Genomic DNA, 26,002 nt, shown 5'->3' with positions numbered 1-26,002 from the left:
GCTTTACAAAGATCACTGCAACTCTCAGGGCCCATAATAAAGCTCAATAATAGCAGCTGAGTGAGTTAAAAAATATTCTCCATTTGAGTGACTACTAAATGCTCCTGGCTTCATGCTGTGGATTCAAAGAACAGTTTGTGTAATGGGTTTATGGAATCCATGGTTGTATTTCCTTTATTTCTCTGATCATCTAATTGGCACTGTAACAGTTACTGACCAAATCAAGACTAGGCTTTCTCAGGGGACAGAATATGTCATTAGATTTATGACAAGATGTCTCCTGAGTTTCCTCAATCAAAACGAAGGATAAATTAGAACACTTTAAGACAGTTATGGAACTGGCTTAAAGACAGGCATGAGCCAAAGGTTCAAATACCTTCCCCCTTATATGTTAAAATAGTTTGTTTTTCAGATATGTGATCAATATTACCTAATATTTTGTAAATGACTTTTGAAGAGGGTCTGCACAGTAAAAATTTCCAAATTTGCTGATCTGGTGAATATCAGATTTTTACAATTGTTGCTTGTTGTTGTTACAGCTGTTGCTTGTTGTTCAGTCACTAAGTAGAAGGCAATGGCACCCCAGTGCAGTACTCTTGCCTGGAAAATCCCATGGACAGAGGAGCCTGGCAGGCTGCAGTCCATGGGGTCACTAAGAGTCAGACACGACTGAGCAACTTCACTTTCACTTTTCACTTTCATGCACTGGAGAAGGAAATGGCGACCCACTCCAGTGTTCTTGCCTGGAGAATCCCAGGGATGGGGGAGCCTGGTGGGCTGCTGTCTATGGGGTCGCACAGAGTGGGACATGACTGAAGAGACTTAGCAGCAGTGTCTGACTCTTTTATGATCCCGTGGACTATAGTTCTCCAGGCTCCTCTATTCATGGGATTTCCCAGGCAAGAATATTGGAGTGGGTTGTCATTTCCTTCTCCAGGGGATCTTCCTGACCCAGAGATCAAACCTGAGTCTCCTGCATTAGCAGGCAGATTCTTGACCACTGAACCTTGTGTAAAGTGATTTAAAGCAACAGAATAAGCTGTTTTCTAAAGGAATTTTAATTTACTGTTTGTGTACATGAAAATTGCCATGTATAGTAGGGTCTAGAGCAAACTTGGGAGTACAGATATTTATAACATTTCCGAATCAGAAAGTGAAAAGAAAGTTCACAAAATTTCCTCTTTAAGGGAAGAAGTAAGTTCTAAGCTGATTTGTGTCTCATTTCTCTATATTATATTCCACACACTGCAACAGAAAGATATTTCTAAACATGAACCTAATCAGGCCACTTGCTTACTTAAAATCATTTCATGGCTTCACACTGCCCTAAGGATAAAGCTGGAATTCCCTCACATGCCTTACCAGGAGCTTTCCTCTCCCATTTCACTCTGGTCATAGTAACATTTTAGTTCCTCCAGAACACAGTCTCCTCACCTCCTGGCTAACCCACATAAACTCCAGCATTCCTTGAGTACTTCCAGGGTTCTGCTATCCCCTCTTTGCAAAGGTAACTTTACCCAGAAGCTATGAAGCTGGAGTTTCAGAACCCTTTATTTGCATGGGACTTCCTTGGTGGCTCAGATGGTAAAGCATCTGTCTACAATGTGGGAGACCTGGGTTCGATCCCTGGGTCAGGAAGATTCCCTGGAGAGGGAAATGGCAACCCACTCCAGTACTCTTGGCTAGAAAATCCCATGGACAGAGGAGCCTGGTGTCCATGGGGTCACAAGAGGTCTATTAAAGACCCTGTATCTATAGTATATTTTTATATTGCTTTAACCTATTTTATATTATTTTATCAGACCCCCATGAACTGTATCTGCCCCAGCACCTTTGCCTGGCTGAGATCTTCCTTTAGATCTCAACACAAATGTTCTCTTACTGAAAGCCATCCCCATTTTATCCCTCAATTAGGTCTGAGGTTCCTGTCAAATGCCATAGCAGCGATCTGACTTCCGCTATCAAGGAGTTCATCACACCTTATTTTAATTGCGTATGTAATTATTATTCTTCCTCCTAAGTTCCCCAAATGTATGATCTGTCTACATTAAATATGGTTGGGTTCTAACGTAGGGACCACCACATGGTGAACTTGGTAAATATTTGAGAATCAGAAAATGAATCTGTTAAGGAGTACTCAGTGGCAAACAAAATATAGGAATATAGGGCTCAAACTACAAGATTATACGTGAGAGCCTGTGACTCATCCACTCCTTGGATGTTTGGGAAGAAATGTACTGACTGAACGATGATAACCATGAAGGTCACATTTTCCTTATTATATAAAGGAAATCAACCCTGAATATTCATTGGAAGGACTCATGCTGAAGCTGAAGCTCCAATATTTTGGCCACTTGATGCAAAGAGCCGACTCACTGGAAAAGACCTTGATGCTGGGAAAAACTGAGGGCAGGAGAAGAAGGGGCAACAGCGGATGAGATGGTTAGATGGCATTACTGACTCAATGGACATGAGTCTGAGCAAACTCCAGGAGATAGTGAAGGACAGGGAAGCCTGGAGAGCTGCAGTTCATGAGCTGCAGCTGAAGAGTTGCTGTTGCGACCCACAAACAGTCGGACGTAACTCAGCAACTGAACAACATCAACAAGCTGAGAAGTATGGGGAAATGTGACTGGAAACAAGGTAAACAATAAAAAGCACAATAAACATGGACTAAACAGAGGTTCAGCAGTAACAAAATTAAAAACTATCATTGGCCTGACAATTATAGGCATCTAGAAGGCACAAAAATAAATTTATGAAGATTTCCAACAAGAATAACAAACTAGAACTAAGAGTTATTAAGTTATAAAAAACTAACATGGCTATTTAAGAAAAATATTACTGTACTAGGTACCAGTGTTTCCACTTTTATGTACATACTAGTCACCTAGTAATTGTGTTAAAGTGGAGACCCTGATTCAGTAGATCTGGGGAAGGGATGGGGAACCTGAAATTCAACATTTAAATAAAATTTCAAATTATGCTGCTGATCCTGGGACCACATTTTGAAGAGCAAAGACTATCAAGTCTACACCTGGAATTGCCAAACCATAGCAACATGGCCTACTGCCTCTGGGTAACCTGCCAGCTAAAAAATGGTTTTCACATTTTTGAGTGGTCAGAAAAAAATTTTAAACAATATTTTATGACACATCAAAGATTACATGAAACTCGAATTTAAGTCTCCAGGGACTTCCTTGGTGGTCCAGTGGCTAAGATGCTCCCAATGCAGGGGGCCCGGGTTTGATCCTTAGTTGGGGAATTAGACTCCACATATCCCAACTAAGAGTTCGCATGCAACAACTAAGAGTTTGAATGCAGCAACTAGAAAGTCTGCATGCTGCAATGAAGACCAAAGATCCCAGGTGCCACAACTAAGACCCACTACAGACAAATAAATATTTTTTAAAAATTTCAGTTTCCATAAATAAACCTTTATTGGACCACAACCAACATCCATACGTTTATGACTTTTCTGTGCTGCTTTGTGCTATAGTGCCAGAGTCAGGCATTTGTGGAAGAGACCATATGGCCCACTGTATTCATCTGTGTAGGCTGCCATGACAAAATGCCATGGACTGGATGGCTCAAACAATAGAAATTATATTCTCAAGGTTCTGGAGACTGGGAAGTCCAAGATCAACGTGTGGCAGGAGTCTATGTCTGATAAGAAGTCTCTTCCTGGCTTCTAGACTGTTACTTTCTCACTATCTCCTGATGGAGAGAGCACTCTGGTATTTCTTCCTCTTCTTATAAGGACACCAGCCTTATTAGATTAGGGCCTCACACTCATGACCTCATTCAACATTTATCACACTTTCAAAGGCTATGTCTTCAAATACAGTCACATTAGGGATTAGAGTTTCACCATATGAATTTGGTGGGAACATAAAACATTCAGCTCATAGCACCCACAAAGCCTAAAATATTTACTATCTGGCTCATTACAGAGAAAATCTGCCTAGTCCTGGTCTAGACCCTTGCTTCTCAAAATGGGCAGAAATACAAAAATTTCCAGCTTCACCCAGACATAGTAAATTTTAACAAGGTTCCTGGGTAAATTCATACACATATTAAAGCTCAAGAAGTAGTGGTTTCCACATCTAATGATCATGGAAGGTAACATGGGAAAAAAATTTTTTTAAATCCAGATTTTCAGACTCTATCCTGGGAGAAGATTTAAAATGGGAGAAGAACCATTTTAAAAACAGTTATGACAGCTAACATTTGTTGAGGACCTACAATGCAATTTACAATGCAATGTTAACTCTTATGTGTATTATGTTACTTAATCTTCCTAACATTCTAAAACAACTATTATTATTATCTCTATTGAGGCAAACAACCAGGATCTGTTAATAAACTGTGGAACTTGTAAGTTAAATTGAGGCAGTAGACACGAAACTTTGTCATCTGATGCTTTTCCTCTGTCAGTGCCAAGTGCTTCTGTACCAGTGTATTGTACATGATGTACTACTGGAAAGCCTGATTCCATTTGGGATCACAAAAATACTCCCAGAAGAGTTAAGACTTAACAGCTGAGCAAGATTTTTTCCAAACAGAAAGTATAGGTCTCTAATTTTGTCCAGAGAGTATAAAAAATATTTTAAAATGGAAGATTACCTTTCATCCAAGAAAAAGAATTTAAGAAAAGATAAACAGATGATTAACTGTAACTTTTGTATAGTTTTTACAGTTTCATTAACCTACAAACATTCTGTCTTTAGTTAGAGGTAGTTGCAAATTGTCAAACAAAAATCTTTTTTATTGTCTTAATGAAACAGTATTTTTTTTAGTAATGGGATGTTTTAGACGTGGAAGCTCCCATTTCTTTTGAGCAACAGGTTTTTTTAAGTTTTTTTTTTTTTTAATTTAAGTATTAAGGTTCTAAAATGTGATCTGAGTATCAATCATATGTGGCATTGTTGGACAGTACAGAGAAGGAAATTTTTAAGATTTTCACTCTCAGTAAATTAGGAAAAAATATTTCACTATTCCCTAAAGTCTCTAACTGTCAACATGTTTTGTCTTGATAACAAATTAAACACAAAATTAAAAAATGATAACTTAAGAGATACTTAACAATGAAGGAAGTGAAATGCAACACTTTTAAATGTTCCCTTTAATTTGTACTCATAGTCAATTTTATGGCCTACATAGTAGGTGGTTTCCAAAGATCATTCCTTTAAGAAGTCTACTGACTTCAGTTAAATGAACTTATTTTGTAATTATTTGAAAAGAAACAATAAAAGAATGTAATCAGATACTGTTCAGAGCAACTTTTTCTACTAAAAGTGAGAATTACCTGTGGTAAAGCACAGGAAGAACTGAAGAGAGACAAAAAATGCGAGGCTATGTCCTCAAAGATCTTGCCTGTGGTAAATGACAGCAATAATGTTAATGGAATGTTTACACCAATCCTAAACATGGTCTGTTAACAAAAAAAGCAAAATGATCTCATAGAAACGAGTGCTGCATTACGAAGTCAAAGCTAATCTGGACAGAATAGTTAATGATATTTATGTTGTTGTTGATACATTACTTCAGCAGTGAAAGACTCCTGACATCTGTAACGGTATTTGGGCTAGTAGTTGGTATCAAAGCACCATATTATCTGAAATGAATTTATACACTAAAAGTCAGTACAGAATTATACAACTGAAATTATTCACCATTAGGAAGATTTTGTTATACAATATCATGTCTTTTTTACTCCATCTTAAGTGATGCAGTCAGAAACATGCAGACCGACCACATCATACGGATTTTCACCTGGAGCATACTTTTAAAGATTTTCTGAGTGTTATCTAAGCCTTCCTTGGCTGAGAGGGGTGAGGGAATACAGTCTCTGAAAAGACTTAGGCTTGCTTTAAAAATGTGACTTCCATATGTCATAAATTGCTGCTGCTGCTGCTAAGTCGCTTCAGTCGTGACCAACTCTGTGCAACCCCATAAAGAGCAGCCTACCAGGCTCCCCGGTCCCTGGGATTCTTCAGGCAAGAACACTGGAGTGGGTTGCCATTTCCTTCTCCAATACATGAAAGTGAAAAGTGAAAGTGAAATCACTCAGTCGTGTCCTACTTCTAGCGACCACATGGACTGCAGCCCACCAGGCTCCTTCATCCATGGGATTTTCCAGGCACAAGTACTGGAGTGGGGTGCCATTTAATGATTCTAATTCTCCTAAAAACAAAATCTCTATTATAGTAAGGTTCACAATGAACTGTCTCTGATCATCATGCCACAAAATCTTGTTCTGCCTTGATGAAAGGAAAGATTACAACTTCCTCTGGTTAGATCAATTTGGCTCACTAGTGCTAGTTCTCTATTTTCTTTCATGAGATATGTAGCCCCACAACCAAACCCTGTTCTATCAGTACCATAGGGCAAGATAACACCCAGAAATCTAACTTAATTTTATCATGCTTCTACAAAAAATGGCTAATGGACTTGAAAACTACATTTGTGTTGCTGTATGGTAGAAACCATCACAACACTGTACAGCAAATTTCCTACAATTAAAAAAATTACATCATTAACCAGGGACTGTTTCTGGAGACTCCTACTCCTAGAGTTGGCAGTTCTAACTTTCAGTTCAGTTCAGCCGCTCAGTAGTGTCCGACTCTTTGCGACCCCATGAATCGCAGCACGCCAAGCCTCCCTGTCCATCACCAACTCCGGGAGTTCACTCAGACTCAAGTCCATCGAGTCGGTGATGCCATCCAGCCATCTCATCCTCTGTCGTCCCCTTCTCCTCCTGCCCCCAATCCCTCCCAGTTTCAGACTCTTTCCAATGAGTCAACTCTTTGCATGAGGTGGCCGAAGTATTGGAGTTTCAGCTTTAGCATCAGTCCTTCCAAAGAACACCCAGGACTGATTTCCTTTAGAATGGACTGGTTGGATCTCCTTGCAGTCCAAGGGACTCTCAAGAGTCTTCTCCAACACCACACTTCAAAAAAATCAATTCTTCAGCGCTCAGCTTTCTTTACAGTCCAACTCTCGCATCCATACATGACCACTGGAAAAACCATAGCCTTGACTAGACGGACCTTTGTTGGCAAAGTAATGTCTCTGCTTTTGAATATGCTATCTAGGTTGGTCATAACTTTCCTTCCAAGGAGTAAGCGTCTTTTAATTTCATGGCTGCAGTCACCATCTGCAGTGATTTTGGAGCCCAGAAAAATAAAGTCTGACACTGTTTCCACTGTTTCCCATCCTTTTCCCATGAAGTTATTTCCCATAAAGTTCTAACTTTAGATTTCTCAAAAAGAGATCTCTAAGTTTTGAAGGTGTGATTTTGAATATTTTAGATCTTTACAATTGGTGTAAAAAACCTGCTCACTAATCAGGCTTGCTGTGAAATATTTAATAGCACAAATTCTTTGACAAAATAGAAGCTAAAGATGATCTAGTATCAGTGTCCTAAATGCTAAACTAAAATAGCACTATATAAGTAATCCTCCCCTTTTCAATTTCTTCTACACAGACAAAACAATTAAGAACAGTTTCTGACAATCAGCTTATAAAAAGTCCTCTTGTGATTAGAAACTCTAACTTCAGAATGTGAAGCCAATTTCTGAAATAAACAGACAATAAAAGAGGAACAAATTATTCCAATCAGCCTATTATCAGGGAGCACAACTGTGCTATTAATTTTGCTTCGGTTTATTGTATGATGAATGAAACAAACATTTTAAAATTCTATTTAAAACTAACTAAACACTGAAAGTGCCAAGGGGGTAAAAAACCGAAGTGAAAATAATCACTACAAAGATAACAAAATCTTGAAGAAAACCACAAACCACAATTTAGAACAAATCACATAAACGTTTAATCACAAGCCCAGTGCTTTTTATCCAACTCCCCCAAAGTAAACCAATTCCAATAAAATCAAACTGTGTATCTTAAAACCATTAAACCAGAACAAACTAGCAACATTAAAATACTTCCACTGCTCTGACAAAATTTATATCACACTAACAAATATACAAGAATCTTTTTAGCCGCTTTAAAAAGAAAACATTCTGCATTTCAGGGAATGGAGCTTTGAGGGTTTAGAGTAAAATGTTCTAAAATAACTTTCAATATTAAGTACAATTAAATTTAGTTAATCAGATTTGGGAAAAAATTGAGGAGAAAATTAGACAAGTCAACTGAATCTTGGTTTAATCCTTCTTGTTTTAGGCAGTGGTCACATTCGCTACATTTTTTTAATCTAGTGCTATAATGCCTTACATAAAAAAGAATTTTAAATGACTGTTACAGCAACTGAAATACATGAACTCCTTCACCTATTTCTTTTTTTCAGAAACAAAGAACTATATATATTACTACGGACAGAATGTCCCAGTAACATACTTTTTTAATGAAAACTTAATTATCAGAAATTGAACAAAAAGGGCATCAGAAAGGGGATTAGTATGAAAATGAAATTTTGAGACCTTAGTTTGCTACTCAAACTGACATTGAATCAGCAAACAAAAGCATTTAAATTTCATTTCCAAGCCCACTTAGTAAATCTAGTTCCAGTTAGAGTATCTTTAATGTGCAGAAGCTCAATAAAAGCAAGTATTTGCCATGTAAGACATAGATAGTGTTCCCTTAACCTACTGCCCTTTAGACATCTCACTAGCTGTTAAACAGGCAGCTACTGCCAGATGCTCACGCTAAAAATGATCACAGATGGTCAGCTGTCCAGTTAACAGAAGATACTGCCCACCCCCAACAGCCAAAAGTAAGAAGGAAAGGAGTGAAAGCTGTTAACACTTGGTTGCTTAGTTGGGTAAACCCATTCGCTTGCTATAAGCTGGGCTAGGCCCCACGGTGACTTTTAAGAAAAGGAAAATGGGATCCCAGGACTCTAAAAATTAGAAGGCATCTTAAAGGTGATCTAGTTAACAGCTGTACAATGTGTGAATCTGTACAACTGCATCCCTGGCAGTCAACCACTCCAGCTCTGTCCCTGAAACTCCAGGGGTATGGAACGTGCCTCTAACAAGAAAGCTCTAAAGCTATGACAAAGTCCTCTGCCACCCTGCACTGCAATTACTCCAGCTACTCAGTCTAACTCCAGTCGGGAAACATGGGGCTATTTTAACAGATGGGGTATATGGACTATAACAGAATCATTTCCTATTTTTATACACTATAAAATGATTTTAACTGAATTACCCCAAATGGCATATGCAAAGGATCATACCATAAAAAAACGCAGGCAGTAAACATATGCAATTTATTTTTAAAACACAGGAAGAAATAAAGGTTTATAGGACGAAAGCTATTATATAGAGATTATAAAAGATTTTAACAAAAATCAATGGATCTTATATATATATATAAATGTATGCTATCTGCAGAAAAAAATTAAATTTTAAAGAACTGTTTTTAATTGGCAAAGTTTTAATAAAATGTTTCTTTAAACTTTTCACAAGCAGAGCATTACTTTTTTTTCCAATAAATTACTCATCTGTTTAGAATAAGCTACTAATATGTTCAAGAAGATTGCTCTAAGAATCTCCTGTTTTGTATCTTCAGTGTATTTATATTTCTAAACTATCAGTGAAGAAATTGGAGGTATTAAGCTTGATGTATGATTTTTCATCAACAATTGTCTCAAAGCCCGTTTCTTACTTGATACTGACTAAAGTTTTCCAGATGAAATGACATGCCTACGGAAAGGGAAGGCACCCTGAGAAAGCATGGCTAGAGATAACTGCTGCTGAGTGCTTGGCAGTAGGTTGGGCTAATGTCATCTGAGCATCAATGGCTTAAGGAAGGTCACCCCTGGAACATATGTAACTTCTCATCCTTTATAAAGCTGCATGACAGGGATCAACTGTGAAACTTATTTAACCTAATACAGATTCAATTAAAATCCAAAACAACAAGATTACAAGCAAAATGCCATCTGGGAAACTACTGCCAAGAACTGGAGGGTGGGGTTCTGTGTCCTTGGGTCTGAAAAGAGATTTGCACCACTGCTTCTTACTCACAGGGACTCTGGTCTAATGCTGCAAGGCCAGGGAAATGAAGCCTTCCTGGATGGGACCACTATGCCTCCTTCCTGCCCGCACACCAAAGGGTGGTCTGTGATGGGGAAAGCCAGAGTGCTTGTAAATGTCCAGTATGTGCAGAAGGGGCTGTAATAATCCAGTAGGAATTCAGCTGATGATCATAAACTTGCTGCTTTGTGCTTAAGGGTAAAAATCTACTCATGAGCAACAAACAGCTAAGTGTGCAGTCTACACCTTGAGTATCTGTTTATACTCATGCATTTATTGTAGTTGTAAGTGTCTTTATTATACCATCTACTAAACATGTTTACATAACAAAACCCTTTCACTGTGCAAAGATAGGATGAATAGCGAATAAAACAGTATCTTTCAGAACTCTGATGAACCCAAACATAAAATTAAGGGTTTTTTTCTTGAGTGTTTCTGTGTTAGAACTACATACAATAAATATTTACAGTTACATGATTCATATGTAACAGCGTTATTTTGTACATAATTTACATATTTTTTACACATGCAAAATAATATAGAGAACTCTCTATATAATATAGAGAACTCTTAGGCAATTTCTTTTTTTTTTTAATTTGGTTATTTATTTGTTAATACAATTTTAAATCTTATAGTCCATTTACAATTATTACAGAATATTGGCTATATTCCCCATGTTGTACCATAATACTAGAGCCTGTCTTACACCCAATAATTTTTATACCCTTCTCTCCCCTACCCCATAGTGCCTCTCCCCACCACACTGGTAACCATTAATTTGCTCTTTATGTCTCTCAGGCAATTTCTAAGTTAATCTGATCATCTGGCATAACAATATTGCTATTTTCACATTTCTATTCTACATCCACCATACAGTCACAAGAATAGATCACAAGAGTGAGATCAGTATATCACTCCACCAGAAGTGAACTTCAGAAAGAAAGTCAGATGCCCAGTGCTGGCGAGAAGATAGAAAGATACATTGGCTCAGATGGTAAAGAATCTGCCTGCAATGCGGGAGACCCAGGTTCGATCCCTGGGTTGGGAGGATCCCCTGGAGGAGGAAATGGCAACCCACTCCAGTATTCTTGCCTGGAGAATCCCATGGACAGAGGAGCCTGACGGGCTGCAGTCCATGGGATTGCAAAGAGTCAGACACGACTGAATGACTGAGCACTTGTGACATTGTGCTGAGTCACTCAGCGGTGAGTCAAGGACCACTGAATGACTTATGCAGTAGAATACACACAGTGAGGTAGTAAAGTCACTTCTTTTCTTTTTATCACTAAGTCAGTGATTCTGCCTTATATCCAATAACTTTTTCTCCCAAATGGTCAGAGAGGAAGGAAAAAAGGAAAAGCACTATACAGGTTCACTCACCTAAACCACTGAGAGTGTAGAGAAGGCCACTGGTATCTAAGAAAATGGGTCCGTGCTCCTGCTGCCCCTCCTCTTTGTAGTACAGCTTGTAGCCTTGAATGGTTGCTGTATCCTCAGCATCTTGCTGCCACTTCACAGAAATGGTGGTACAGTTCAGAGGTTCCAAATGTAACTCTGGAGATTTAGGGGCTACAAAAATTCACCAGATGTGTATGTGTAAGAAAACTCCTAATTCACATGAAAACACAGGAGAGTGGAGAGCTCTCCATTCTAAATCAACAACTGCATAAAAGTTCAATTCCAATAATTACATTTGCCCTTCATATTAAAAATTACACAACGATATTAAACTTTGAGACAGAATTAAAAGTATAAGATACTACAGAAAAAAAAACTAAGGTATGGGGTTGGCCAAAAAGTTTGGGTTTTTCCATAACAGTGTATGAAAACCCAAATGAACTTTTTGGCCAATCCAATATATAAATAAGAACAAAATTATATTTGTGGATTTTAAGTTTTTTCAAAGAAGCAATATGTATTTTGTAATTTTATAAAATTTATTTTTTATTTGATGGATAATTACTTTACAGAATTTTGTTGTTTTTGCCAAATATCAAAATGAATCAGTCATACGTATTTCCTAATTTTGACCATCTAATTGTGATTAATCAATTAACAACAAAAAGCCCAGTCACATTACACTCCACATTAGTAAAAGAGGAAAAGGGTCTGGAACTTCCTAGTACTATGATCTTTCTATTAAATTGATGATTTGTTTAAAAATATATGATAGTGATACTGATTCATTTCAGTTCAGTCACTCAGTCATGTCCGACTCTTTGAGACCCCATGAACTGCATCACGCCAGGCCTCCCTGTCCATCACCAACTCCCGGAGTTTACCCAAACTCATGTCCATTGAGTTGGTGATGCCATCCAACCATCTCATCCTCTGTGTCCCTTCTCCTTCTGCCCCCAATCTTTCCCAGAATCAGGGTCTTTTCAAATGAGTCAGCTCTTCGCATCAGGTGGCCAAAGCACTGGAGTTTCAGCTTCAACATCAGTTCCTCCCATGAACACCCAGGACTGATTTCCTTTAGGATGGACTGGTTGGATCTCCTTGCAGTCCAAGGGACTCTCAAGAGTCTTCTCCAACACCATAGTTCAAAAGCATCGATTCTTCGGTGCTCAGCTTTCTTTATAGTCCAACTCTCACATCCATACATGACCACTGGAAAAACCACATCCTTGACTACTTTGTTGACAAAGTGATGTCTCTGCTTTTTAATATGCTGTCTAGGTTGGTCATAACTTTCCTTCCAAGGAGTAAGCGTCTTTTAATTTCATGGCTACAATCACCATCTGCAGTGATTTTGGAGCCCAGAAAAATTGACTGTTCTATTTCTTTGCATTGAGTGTGGCGGCTGTGCCAGCACAGGAGTTAATTAGGCCTCTATTAATAAATAACTTGGTAATTCAATTTGATTTAGACCCATGTATCTTCCTTTAATTCATTTTTTAATTGAAGTAATTGCTTTACAGAATTTTGCTGTTTTCTGTCAAATCTCAACATGAATCAGACATAGGTATACATATATTCCCTCTCTCTTACCTCCCTCGCATCTCACTCCCCATCCCACCCCTCTAGGTTGATACAGAGCTCCTGTTTCAAGTTACCCGAGACATATAGCAAACTGCTGCTGGTTATCTATTTTACATATGGTAATGTAAGTTTCCATGTTACTCTCTCCATACAGCTCATTCTCTCCTCCCCTTTCCCCACGTCCCTAAGTCTGTGTTCTATGTCTGTTTCTCCACTGTTGCCCTGCAAATAAATTATTCCATACCATCTTTCTGGATTCCATATGTATGTGTTAATATACAATATTTATCTTTCTCTTTCTGACTTACTTCACTCTGTATAATATGGACCCATGTATCTTTGAAGGATGTGCAAATTAAGCATAGATATGCAGAGTACATCATGAGAAACGTTGGACTGGAAGAAATACAAGCTGGAATCAAGATTGCCAGGAGAAATATCAATAACCTCAGATATGCAGATGACACCACCCTTATGGCAGAAAGTGAAGAGGAACTAAAAAGCCTCTTGATGAAAGTGAAAGAGGAGAGTGAAAAAGTTGGCTTAAAGCTCAACATTCAGAAAACAAAGATCATGGCATCTGGTCCCATCACTTCATGGCAAGTAGATGGGGAAACAGTGGAAACAGTGTCAGACTTTATTTTTCTGGGCTCCAAAATCACTGCAGATGGTGACTGCAGCCATGAAATTAAAAGACGCTTACTCCTTGGAAGGAAAGTTATGACCAACCTAGATAGCATATTCAAAAGCAGAGACATTACTTTGCCAACAAAGGTTCGTCTAGTCATGGCTATGGTTTTTCCTGTGGTCAGGTATGGATGTGAGAGTTGGACTGTGAAGAAGGCTGAGCACAAGAATTGATGCTTTTGAAGTGTGGTGTTGGAGAAGACTCTTGAGAGTCCCTTGGACTGCAAGGAGATCCAACCAGTCCATTCTGAAGGAGATCAGCCCTGGGATTTCTTTGGAAGGAATGATGCTAAAGCTGAAACTCCAGTACTTTGGCCACCTCACGCGAAGAGTTGACTCATTGGAAAAGACTCTGATGCTGGGAGGGATTGGGGGCAAGAGGAGAAGGGGATGACAGAGGATGAGATAGCTGGATGGCATCACTGACTCGATGGATGTGAGTCTCAGTGAACTCCAGAAGTTGGTGATGGACAGGGAGGCCTGGCGTGCTGAGATTCATGGGGTCGCAAAGAGTCGGACACAACTGAGCGACTGATCTGATCTGAACCAAAAGTTTAAATTGTTTTCAATTAAACCCATGATCTATGGAATATTTTAATTTTTGAGACAAAATTTAAAAATATAAACCTAAGTTAGATAAGACAAAGAAGAAAGATACTGTGTTATTCTTCCTTAATAGTCCACATTTACCTTTCACACTTGTAGCTTTGGGTGTCCTGTGTGAGGTCCACACTGAAGACTCTCCCAGCCCCACTCTGGTGGCAGCAGTAATCCTCACCAGGTAGACACTATCAGGTTTCAGGCCTTCCAAGAGGTGCTCATGAGTGGTCCCTGGGAGCTCCAGAACTTGGATGGAGTTTTCAGTGCTCAGGCGGAAGGAGAGACGGTACAGGACCACCTGGCCCCGCCGGTACTTGGCTGGGATGGGCAGCCAGGAGACGAGGATATCAGTGGGACTTCGACTTGTCAAACTAATTTCAGGAGGTCTCAGGGGAACTAGTCATAAAAGAAGGCAGATTGCTTATCAATATTTAGGATCAAAATGATCAACTAGCACACTAGTATTTACTGAAGTATCTTAGCAGCAGCACATCATATAATAAAGAACAGGTCCTTTCAACCCTGGCTGAGGCTTCCAGTCAAGCAGAGTGCAAACCAGAAAAAGGAAGGAAAAAATATTGAAGGGAGGATCCAGTGTGGAGAACCAAAGAAAGCAAGATTTTCATCAATGTTGCTGTGACTGTTTTGATGTTGTCTGGGATGAATATGAGCTTACTTAATACTCATAAAAAACATGAGAATATTTCACAATAACTTCACCAAGATGCCTTAAAACATAGAAAAGAGAATTACACAAGAATGGAGAAGCTGAGGACAGCAGGGTTAAAACCTGACAAATAATTTGAAGTGTTTAACAGTTGTATCTTAAAAATTAGTGTGACTTTTTTTATCCCCAACTATATCTCCATGCTGCTTAATATGAACACAATGATTTTCCTGTAAATAATCTGAATATAACTGGCACTCCAGGAAAATGGGTCAAGAATACTGGGAAGCAGTCTAATATTAAAAGTTAAGATGAGTTCTGGAGTTAGCCTCTGAGTTACTGAGTCCTCGTTATACCAATTTCTACTGTGTGTGATCTTAGCCAAATTAATTTCTCTGTGTCTAGGTTTCTTCATATACAAAATGGGTATGAAAACAATAGTTTCTTCTACAGGCTTTCCTACCTCAAGTGATGGAAACTATTTGTCCAACCGCAAAAGATGAAAACCCTGGTGTCACTCTTGACTCCTCCACACACTCCCCACATTCAATCCCGTGGCTCTATGACTTACATGGCCACCCCCATGGTCCCTGCACCATCACCCTCAGCCTGTATTGTCCCAATAGCCTCCTAACAGATCTCCCTGCCTTTGTCCTCATCTCTACCATTTAGTCTCAACACATTTGCTATTAAATTCCAGGTCAGATCTTGTCATTATTCTCCTCAAAATAGCTCCCATTTTACTCACAGGAAAAGCTAAAGTCCTCATTGAAGCTTCACACGAAACCCTATCCACTGATACTTGTATGGTTGGCTCCTCATTCTATGCCTCATCTCCTACTACTTTCTGCTTGTTCCCTCCACTGTAGCCATGCTTGTGCTTCAGGCCCTTAGCAATTTCTGTTTCCTCTCCTAGAATGCACATCTTTCAGTCATTTGCTTAGCCAGTCCCCATTTTCATTTCCTTTGTGTGTGTGTTAGTCGCTCAGTCGTGTCCGACTCTTTGCGACCCCATGGACTGTAGTCCATCAGGCTCCTCTGTTCTTGGAATTCTCCAGGCAAGGATACTGGAGTGGGTAGCCATTCCCTTCTTCAGAGGATCGAACCCAGTTCTCCTGCTTTGCAGGCAGATTCTTTACCATTTGAGCCACCAGGGAAGCCCCTTCATTTCCTTTAGGTCTTCAAATGTAACCCATGACAAGAGGTATCTCTGTCTGAAGACTTACTCCCCTTTCCTGCTTTCTTCCTTCTTCTCAACACTTACTACTATCTAAATTAGTATATATCACTGGGTGTTCATCTTATTTATTGTTCCTCTCCCTCTTCTCCCACAGTAGAAAGTAATAGTTTCTTCTTCCACAAGTTATAGGCCAATTTTTCATCTCTTTCATTCACTACTGAATACTGAATAACACATAGCAGGTACTCAATAAATATTTGTTGAATTAATGAAATAATAGGTAGAAAAGGGAAAACTAAGCATTTCTGAGTCCTTTACATGAACTCATGAATTCTCACAAAAACCCAGTGAAGAGAGCGTCCCTATTATTTATACTTTATAGCTAAGAAAACTGAGGTAGAGAGGTGAAATCACTTATCCAAGGTCACACAGCTTGGAAGTAAGGAAGTAGATCTAGAGCCTACATTCTCACGCCTATACTTTACTACTCTTATATAACAATGGTTCTTCTATCATAGGGCTAGGTCGGGATTAAATGAGCCACTGGAAGAAAGGTTTTTAGAACAGGCAGTGGTAAACATTTCACAAATATTAGCTGTGTCTGCTGTGTACCCTAGGAGACCCACACAGAGTAGAATGGCAACCCACTCCAGTATCTTGCCTGAAGCCTGACAAGCACAGGCTGAGGAAATGGGGGCAGGATACTGATGTGGAAACTGAAAAAGCAGTGTCAGAAGTCTGTATGTTATCCAGAAAACAAAATGAAATTTAATTAAACAAAAAAGTTGCAAAATAAGGAAAGGTTTAAAGGAGAAAACTTTGAGATCATAACTGAACTGGAACTGGCAAGTTTAACCAGTGGCTTGCTATGCTTTAGACACATTTTCTTCTATGGGGCAATACCTCATATACCTCATAAACCCAAAGCAACAGCAGCAGCAAACACCAGCCTGTGTTTCACTTTAGTTATACATGTCAGAGGCTGTTAAACATAATGAGATAACTAGAGAGGTAGGTCATGGTTCACCCTAAAACGGAATAAACTCAAATGTGGAATTCAGCGTCCAGATCAGTGATAATTTTTCCCCTAGTAAAAGTCTGAATTTATAAATAAACAGTTACACAAGTGGCATTACACAAATATAAGAGATGTAGGACTAAATGGATGAAGAGAAAGATTTGAGAATCATTTATATTAAAATGCTTTGAAAACTCAAGGAGGACCATTTCTTGAGGATGGATGAGAAAACATTTGTAAAGGGGGAACAGTGTAATTAAGTATATTTTAAATAATCCCCCTTTCACACTGTAGAGTACAAAAAATGGGCTATGGAGAGGCCCTGAAGAGCAAGATGAAGAGTCAGAGGAGGAGAATCAGTTCTATCAGGACTATTTTAACAGACAGAATTTCCCACCATTATAAGAATATATGGGCTTCCCCTGTGGTTCAGATGGTAAAGAATCAGCCTGTAATTCAGGAGATCTGGGTTTAATCCCTGGGTCGGGAAGATCCTCTGGAGAAGGAAATGGCAACCCACTCCAGTATTCTTGCCTGGAGAATTTCAGGGACAGAGAAGCCTGGCGGGCTACATACAGTCCATAGGATCACAAAGAGTTGGACATGACTGAACGATTAACATTTTCACTTTCATAAGAGTACATGGAGGCCCGCCCTCAAATGCACAGCAATTCAACTTCCAATAGGAGATAACAAACTGAACAAGTAATACTTTCCTCCTTAAGCAGAATAAACACAAATTTTTCTAAAAATAAGCTATCTGATTTTATAAGAATATTTTAATTGATAGTACTAAATTTTATAAACTTTCAGTTTCAGAAATTCAATTCCTCTGGCCTCCAGTCTTTACAGACACTCAATGTAATTGTCATTACATTTATTCCTGCCTAGAGAATCTCACATTTTGTTTCACTCAGTAAAGAAAATAAAAAATTCTGCAATGCATTTACAATTTAAACTAGGAACTTGAAGAAATACAATGACAATTTTGCTATTAAAATTTGCATTATGTGTCTGAATTTGTTCAATATTTATAGCTCATGAAATTTAAAATTATTACTAAATCAGATGACCAATTAAAAACTGTATGAATTATAAACAAAAGTGCTCTTTATCCTTATCATATCCTGTTACTGTCAAAAATTGAGGGTAAGATCTAAAACGGTAAATTAGCCTGCTAGTTATCACATCTGGTTTTTTTTTTTTTTAAACCAAAACCAGGATATTTTCTCTTAAAACACATATTCCTCTAAAGTTGTAAGAAACATATTAATGTTCATGCTTAGATATCTTAGAATCACGTTTTCTTACCATCCTCTAAAGTGTTCTGTATCACATGGTCGGACATCTGACTGGCCCCCATTGGCATATATGCCACAATGTAGAAAGTATAATTGCTGGCAGGTTCCAAGTCATCAATAATATAATGAGTGGTGTCGTTTCCAATGACTACTTGATACTCTTCATTATTTAAACCTAGATTAAATAATTGGTGTTTAAAAATTATGAATATTCAAAATTAAATTAACAAGATCATTACCATTTAACAAGACTACATACAGTCTTGTTATACACTGATCCTTGGATCTCTGTTATTTTTGTGACTCTGAAAAATGTGAATAGGAAGGTTTTTATTTTCTAAAAGTAACCATGTTTTGCTACAAGTTTTTAGCTTGAATTTTTCCTGAAGAAATCAAACCGAAAACAATTAATCTTCTCTAAACTTCATTTAACATCTAGTCAAAACCCATATCAGAGACAATGTACAGCAGTAACACAACAGAGTTTAATACTACAGAACACTGTAGTTCATAACAGTGTAAATCTTACTTGCTTAAATCACGGTTTCTTTTTTCTTTTAAACATAAATGGAGAGACAGTAGGGAACGTAATGGCTCGACTCTTTATAAAAATAAACCAAACCAAAAGTTGTCCTGCAAAAGGTCTCATTTTGCCCCTAGAGATTCTATTAAATTTGACTGACACAAGTTGTTCTTTTATTTATACTAAAAGCAAAAGAACTGGGAGGCACAGAATGTGCTTCAAAACGTTTTGTTCCACTATGAGGTACCCACCCCCCCACGCCCAAAGAGGAAAAATACTCTCAGCAATTCTTAATAAAATATGCATGGCAAGATATAGAAGAGGATTTGTCTTTGTGGGATTTAATTCCTACAGAGCAAACCTGTAAAGTGGAACAAGAGTGCTGGCAGCTACTGTGTTTTGTGAACAATTCACAGTAAATGCACGTCAACTTAATCAAAACTCTCTAAGGACAGAGCCCCTTCTCTCCACACTGGATTTATAAACAAAACAGAAGGCAAATTCCACTATTAAGTTTTCCCACATTTCTGAATTAACTTGATAGCATTTTAATTAGACAAGATTACAGGCATTTCACAACAGACTAGCTAATGGCTCGTTAATTAGGAACGGCATAGTATGATTTCTGACCTACCAAACAAGGTCCTTGAGTTCAAATTAAAAAGCCTTGTGCTGCCTATGAATAGACCACTGAGCTGCATGTGGAGGCTCTAATGAAACAGCCATAATAGCGAACAAGAGTGGTCTCCACCAAAGCCAGCATTCCTTTTACCTTCTTAAATCACTAAAAAGGGTATTAACATACTCCAACATGCTTAGTTATCAGATTTTCATTCTTCTTTCTACTATGACCTCTGATTTAAATTCAAAATACTACTTCAAAATACAAAAAACAAACAACAACAAACCACCTGTTTCTACAGACAATTTTATTAGAGCACTATTCTTTGAAATTTGTTTGGAATGTCTACTGCATAAAAAGCAGACTTTGTGTAAACAACTAAAATTTGTAAACCTCTGCTATGGTTTCCACAAGAAATCAATAGTGAAATCTCTAGGATTTACAACTAGTTTTTCCATTTCCTCTACATTTTTTTGCTAAAAGAAAATATGAGGATAAAAAGGATTCCAGATATGGAACTGAATAAAAATTTTAAGACAGATTTGATTTCTATTTTTATATAATAAATGAGATATCAATAAAGAGTATCCTGCTCAATTTTTAAAGAGTTCTATGAGATTTCAGAAAACATTCAAAATATACAAAATCATATTATGGGGAATTTGAAAATGTTTACTTTCCCCCTTGAAAATAACATGCTGCAGTGACTAGAGTTCACCTTATTTTATTAAGTATTTACACCATTGTTCCTATGTGATTGCATACTTAAATTGGTATACTAAGTCTTAAGCAATTGATACCTTGGCTGAAATGAAATTCATAAAGTACACCACTCTAACTTTTGAGCAGGCAAAGATGGTACTTATTTCTAAACAGAAAAATCTTAAACTATCCTTAAACACGTAAAGAATCCACTCCAATATTCTTGCCTGGAGAATCCCATTAACAGAGAAGCCTGGCAGGCTATACAGTCCAGAGGGTTGCAAAGAGTCAAACGGGACTGAAGGGACTGAGCAGGCATGCATACACATAAGGTATACAATAATACAAAATTTAGCAAAAAACTGATACACAGATCATATAGTAATTATTTTTATTAAAAGAGGTAAATGCCACAGAACTTCAAAAATATTTTGTGGATTATGTAAAACATCATTTATATTGAAAACAAAGCCGTGACAGTAAGTAGCACTTAAAAATAAACACTTCTCAAATTGCTTACCTTCTGCTTTCATGTAGTGTACAGAATAAGCGATGACTTTGTCTGAATTGTAAAGTGGCCTCTCCCAAGCTAAAAGGATGGCTGAACTCGACATGGTTTCAGCATGCACATTATAGGGAGCACTGGGTCTGTCTTCTGACATTACTACAGTCAGTCTGGCTCTAGATAAAATTGATCCTTGGCTGTTCTCAGCCATGCACTGATAAATAGCATCATCTTCAGGAATAATCTGGTTAATTACCAATTTACTGAAGGAAGAAAAAAATTATTTCAATGAAACGTCTAAGGATGACATAAAAATAAAATTATGCTAAGTGCACTCTAAACTTTAAATAACAAGTTACTAAGAGCAACCTGTGTAACCAGCCCTACTAAAGAAAAACCTATATTAATTGTTTAAAATTACTCTTGTTTTTTGAGTCTATATAAGTAAGTATGTGTGATATCCAAATCCTTTTGTCTTGAGGTGACAGCTTGATCTCTTTTTTAAATTTGGCTTTTATTAAGGAAGTATATTAACATTAATCATTAATAGCATCTAATTTCTATAATGTTGCAATGTTACATAAATTCAGGTCAATAAAAATGTTCAGAAGTTTTGTTCAACATATGAGAACGGTACAAGAAGAGTCCTATTTACACTAATAAAAATGAATTCTTAAAATCATTAAGTTTGAACTGTGGAGGAATGCTTAGAGACTTAACTATTTCCTTCTAAATTCTTCACTTTATGGAGCAAGGAACTAAGACTCCAAAGGGTTTACATGCTGCTAAAAATTTAGCTGGTGGCTTACCAGTACCAGAAGCCAGGTCTGGAGAACCATTCCAACTTTTATTATAATCTACCATGATCTACATATAAAATACAAATGGATTCTGGCATGCTGATATTACAGTCTTAAGTTAATTTCTTATTGTTACTTCAGTTTAAAATACCAATTTAGGTATTTGATGTTATAATTATAACCATTTCACATAAGAATTACTAAATCATTATGTTTTATCTAAAACAGTAGCAAAGTGACTTAGCCCACCTGTTGTACATTTTAATTCTACCATTTGAATGTATCTTCCTTCCATTTTTCAACCATGACATTTTGGGTGAGGGTATTCCTTCTGCCTGACATACAAATCGAGCAGTACCAGCTCGAGGCCTCGTTAAACTTTCTGGCCATTCAACAAATGAAGGAGGAGCTATTTAAAAAAAAAAAAGAAAATATTTTTGTGGTACAAACACAAATCAGACAGTCAAGGAAGAGAACAGCAAATGATACAAGTCCCATCCCTGAAAATATCTGACATTCTAAGCTTCCTGCCTGCACTCTACATCTATTAAAATCTCTCTCTCTCTGGATGCCTTTCCTCTGCATTGCTCAGTTAGATGTCCACTTCCCACAGGCTTTCCCCATTGACACCAAACATACAAACACACTAAAAATATGTGTGCCATGATCCTAACTTAACTAAGCCCAACATACAGCCCTTGTGAATGCACATAGACAATAAATTAAAATTGTAGACTGGTCAATGTGTTTATGAATTTGTAGGTGGGTGAGAAAATAAAAGGGAAGCTTAACTAAGAAGGACCATGATGTTATAAAAGCAAACATGATGAATACTTCAGAGTGATCCTAGCCATATTTTAACACAAGGCTTTGATTTCCTCCTAAAATTCATTACTGGATTATAATATTTCATTATCAACTTTCACATAAATGCTACAGAATTAAAGAAAAGTGGAAATAAGCTCTGAGGTAAAACAGCAAGTGTTAAAATGTAAGATTCTCCTAATTGCAGAAAGAAAGGAAACATACCCAATACAGTTAAAGTTGCCGTGGCAACTGTAAAGTTGCGTGTGCCCGGGGTAGTGGCCCGACAAACATACACTCCAGCATGTTGCAGCCTGATGTCAGATATCATGAGGTTACCGTTTCCAAGTACCCGAGTATTAAAGACATCAATGGACTTGTGATCTATTTCAAAGAGAATACTTGAGTTAAAACAATGTAATATACGATCTAAAATTTGACAGAAGATCACTATCCAAACAATCATTATCACAAAAGGTCTAAAATTTTCTATACTAAAACCTTTCATCTACACTCTGTAACTGCAGAAAGTTAAAAGCCATGTAACTGCCAAACATGCGTGTTGTATATAAACACGTTATCAATTTCACTAGTATGAACAAAGTTGAAGGAAAGTATTTTTTTTCCTCAGAAGACTTACCAAGACGGCTCCAAGAAATGATTGGTTTGGGATTTCCCGTGGCCACACATTCTAAAACAACAGTCTGATGAAGGGATGTTGTTATGTTTTGTGGACCTGCTACAATGGTCGGTGTGTGGAAGGACTTAGACTCCTTACCTTTAAGAGGGAAAAGGCAGGAAATGCGAAAATATTATAAATAAGATATAATAAATGAATTAAAATATCTATTCTGAAGTCACTTTTTTCCTTTTCTAAAACAACTTAATTGAGATATAACTCACCCGTTTGAAGCACAATTCAACTGCGTTTAGTACTTTTGGAGTTGTACAATTATTACCATAACCAATTTTAAAGCATTTTCATTACCCCAAAAACAAATTCCACTCTATCAATAGTCACTCTCAAAGCTCCCCATAGGCTGATAATCACTGATCTACTTTCTGCCTCTGGGTTTGCCTATTCCAGATATTTAATAAAAAAGGAATCACATCTTACATGGTCTTTTGGAACTGGCTTCTTTTCATTTAAACATTAGTTTAAGGTTCATTTAAGTTGTACCATGTACCACTACTTCATTTCTTTTTATTGAATAATAATAATAGATTAAATACTTAATTAAATGGATAAGATACATTTTATTTATTCATTCATCGGTTGATGGACACTTAGGTTGTTTCCGTAGAGATTCAAACATTGACTTAATACTTTCACAATCTTGTTGGGAATTAATGTGACAGTGGGGGGAATGAAGAAGTGAGAGAGTGCTTTTGTCTTTATGCTTCATACCAAGAAGCTAATAGATACCACCTCAAATTAAAATATGGCATTAAAAATTTAATTTCAGTTTCGATGTTTCTTAAAAAATTTTTTTAATCTTAAAGGATCTTTTAGGAAGTAATATCTCTTGTGAAGAGTAAACATTCATTTGAAGTTCAACAGTGTCTTTAGGACAGGTTTTTTCCCCACAACATTCAAGTAAATTTAATTATTTAAAAATAAAAAACTAGCATCTGTAATTCCATTTTAATAAAACACATTTCTTCATATTCATCTCTCTAGCTAGTTTCCCTTCTAACTATATTCATGTATGGCAAAATACATGAAATTATATACACTCAATGTTAACAATGATCACCTCTGGATATGGACTAGGGACATTTTAAAACATATCTTTGTACTTTTCAAGTTGTTTAATGTAAAAAAATGTATTTTACTTTCATAGACATTACTCTTTATAATAAAGCATGCATCATTTCTACAAAGGATAATTTTTCCTAAAACAACAGACAGAAAAACCCAAACTGGAAACAAATACATTTTTATTGACAATGGAAAAATTTGGTAGAACTAGATGATTATTATTCTTTTTTAAGTCTTTCTGCATTTTATATTTTAAAAACAAAAGTATTTATAAAACAAAAATTCAGTCTTTCTTAAAGATGTTGATATTAACGTATAAAGCAAGTTAGAGGAAGAAGGTTGCTTAAATATATAAAAATGATCATTTTCCAACTAGATTACAATAAAATTTAAGTGAAATTAAAGTACTACTTTAGAGCATACTATTATAACCAGAGAAGGAAAATTAAAACCTGGGCCAATTAAAGCTTGAAAAATAAACTTCTATGTGGTACCTGGAATCACTGTGAGAGAGGCCTCCATACTTTTACGTCTGTGGGCTATAGTAGCAGCAACACAACGGTAATTTCCAGCATCCCTCTGGTCAACATCATATATCTGCAGTACTCCTGTTGGCAGGGCAGTTATCCTGTCACTAGAAGAAACGTGATTAAACTCTTTGTAGTAGATTTTACATTCTATTTTAACATTTATCCTATGGTAAGAACTAATATAGTCAATCTTTTAAAAATGCCAGATGCAATACTTTCAAGACTAAAAATACTAGCTTGATTCAGTTGTTTTCATTTGGGCTATAACTCTGTAAAACACAAGTAATTATGCTGTATGTGACTTGTGAAATCTATTGGTGTAATTTTACACAGAATCTCACTTGACATGAAAACTTACATTTAGAGCTCAGTATGATTAGTACTTTTAGTACTTAGTACATTTAGAACTTACAATCTAGAGCTTAGTATGATTTTTTTCCCAAATTCCTGACTTTTTGCCTGTTAGTATCTAGGTATTTGTCAAGATTTATCTGAATGTAAATTTTTTTTAAAGCTCTTCCTTGAATAAGTTTGTCCATCTTAGTGCTCTTTACCATTTCAGCAAGCAATTTGAGCCTGCTAAGGAATATTGCTACTCATTAGGACAGGAACCAAACTTTTGAAGTTGCTGCCAAGTTCCTGACCCCTAAACTCTGACCACCTCAGAGGACTAGGTATATGCATGCATGCAGGCACGTGACTGTGTGTGTGTGTGTGTGTGTGTGTGTGTGGTGTGTGGTGTAGAGGGGGCTGCTAAGCAATTGGCAAAGATGGAAGTGGGCAACCATTATTGTATATATGGGAAACCCTTAAACCTTTAAAACAGCACTGCTATTCTCAGTAGTCAAAGTGTAATTTAGTTTCCTAAATTCTTGGGCTGCAATCCAGGTGCCCAGGGGGTCCCATGGTTAGAAAAGATGTTTGAGGAAAAGAACAAAGCACTAAGAGAATCTGAATTCTGATCTGAACCAAGAGGCCAGGAACTATGCCCCATGTACCAGAGACTGATAATCTAATTCTTTGCCTATGTTTGAGATGTCTTAAAGCGTCTGCCTACAATGCGGGAGACCTGGGTTCGATCCCTGGGTCGGGAAGATCCCCTGGAGAAGGAAATGGCAACCCACTCCAGTACTCTTGCCTGGAGAATCCCATGGATGGAGGAGCCTGGTAGGCTACTGTCCATGGGGTCGCAAAGAGTCGGACACGACTCAGCGACTTCACTTTAAGAAATTAGTTATCGCTATCATAAACAAAAATCAGTTTCACCGTGATCTTTCTCCATATACAGTTTTATGATGAAATCTTTGGTCCTTCT

The 26,002-nt window shown here is 37.3% G+C and overlaps 1 protein-coding gene and 1 long non-coding RNA gene across 3 annotated transcripts in view; one reads left to right on the top strand and one right to left on the bottom strand.

Annotated features, from left to right (window-relative positions):
- The window catches only part of PRTG (protogenin), a 152,697-nt gene that overhangs the window by 55,299 nt on the left and 71,396 nt on the right, over positions 1-26,002 (bottom strand). The window contains exons 4-11 of the mRNA XM_070797501.1: positions 24,652-24,791; positions 23,036-23,173; positions 22,621-22,779; positions 21,841-22,000; positions 20,807-21,054; positions 18,450-18,614; positions 14,364-14,669; positions 11,385-11,573 (exon numbers count right to left, since the gene is read on the bottom strand). Of these exons, the coding sequence (XP_070653602.1) occupies positions 11,385-11,573; positions 14,364-14,669; positions 18,450-18,614; positions 20,807-21,054; positions 21,841-22,000; positions 22,621-22,779; positions 23,036-23,173; positions 24,652-24,791 (1,505 nt within the window). The remainder of the gene's footprint in view (positions 1-11,384; positions 11,574-14,363; positions 14,670-18,449; positions 18,615-20,806; positions 21,055-21,840; positions 22,001-22,620; positions 22,780-23,035; positions 23,174-24,651; positions 24,792-26,002) is intronic.
- LOC139185255 (uncharacterized) overlaps positions 1-26,002 on the top strand; it is an 80,694-nt gene that overhangs the window by 37,603 nt on the left and 17,089 nt on the right. The gene's annotated exons all lie outside the window — the stretch shown is intronic.

This window comes from Bos indicus, chromosome 10 (genome assembly GCF_029378745.1).
Source record: "Bos indicus isolate NIAB-ARS_2022 breed Sahiwal x Tharparkar chromosome 10, NIAB-ARS_B.indTharparkar_mat_pri_1.0, whole genome shotgun sequence".
Classification (NCBI taxonomy): Eukaryota; Metazoa; Chordata; class Mammalia; order Artiodactyla; family Bovidae; genus Bos; species Bos indicus.
Note: the sequence above shows the minus strand (reverse complement) of the source record. Positions and strands in the feature narration are given on the sequence as shown.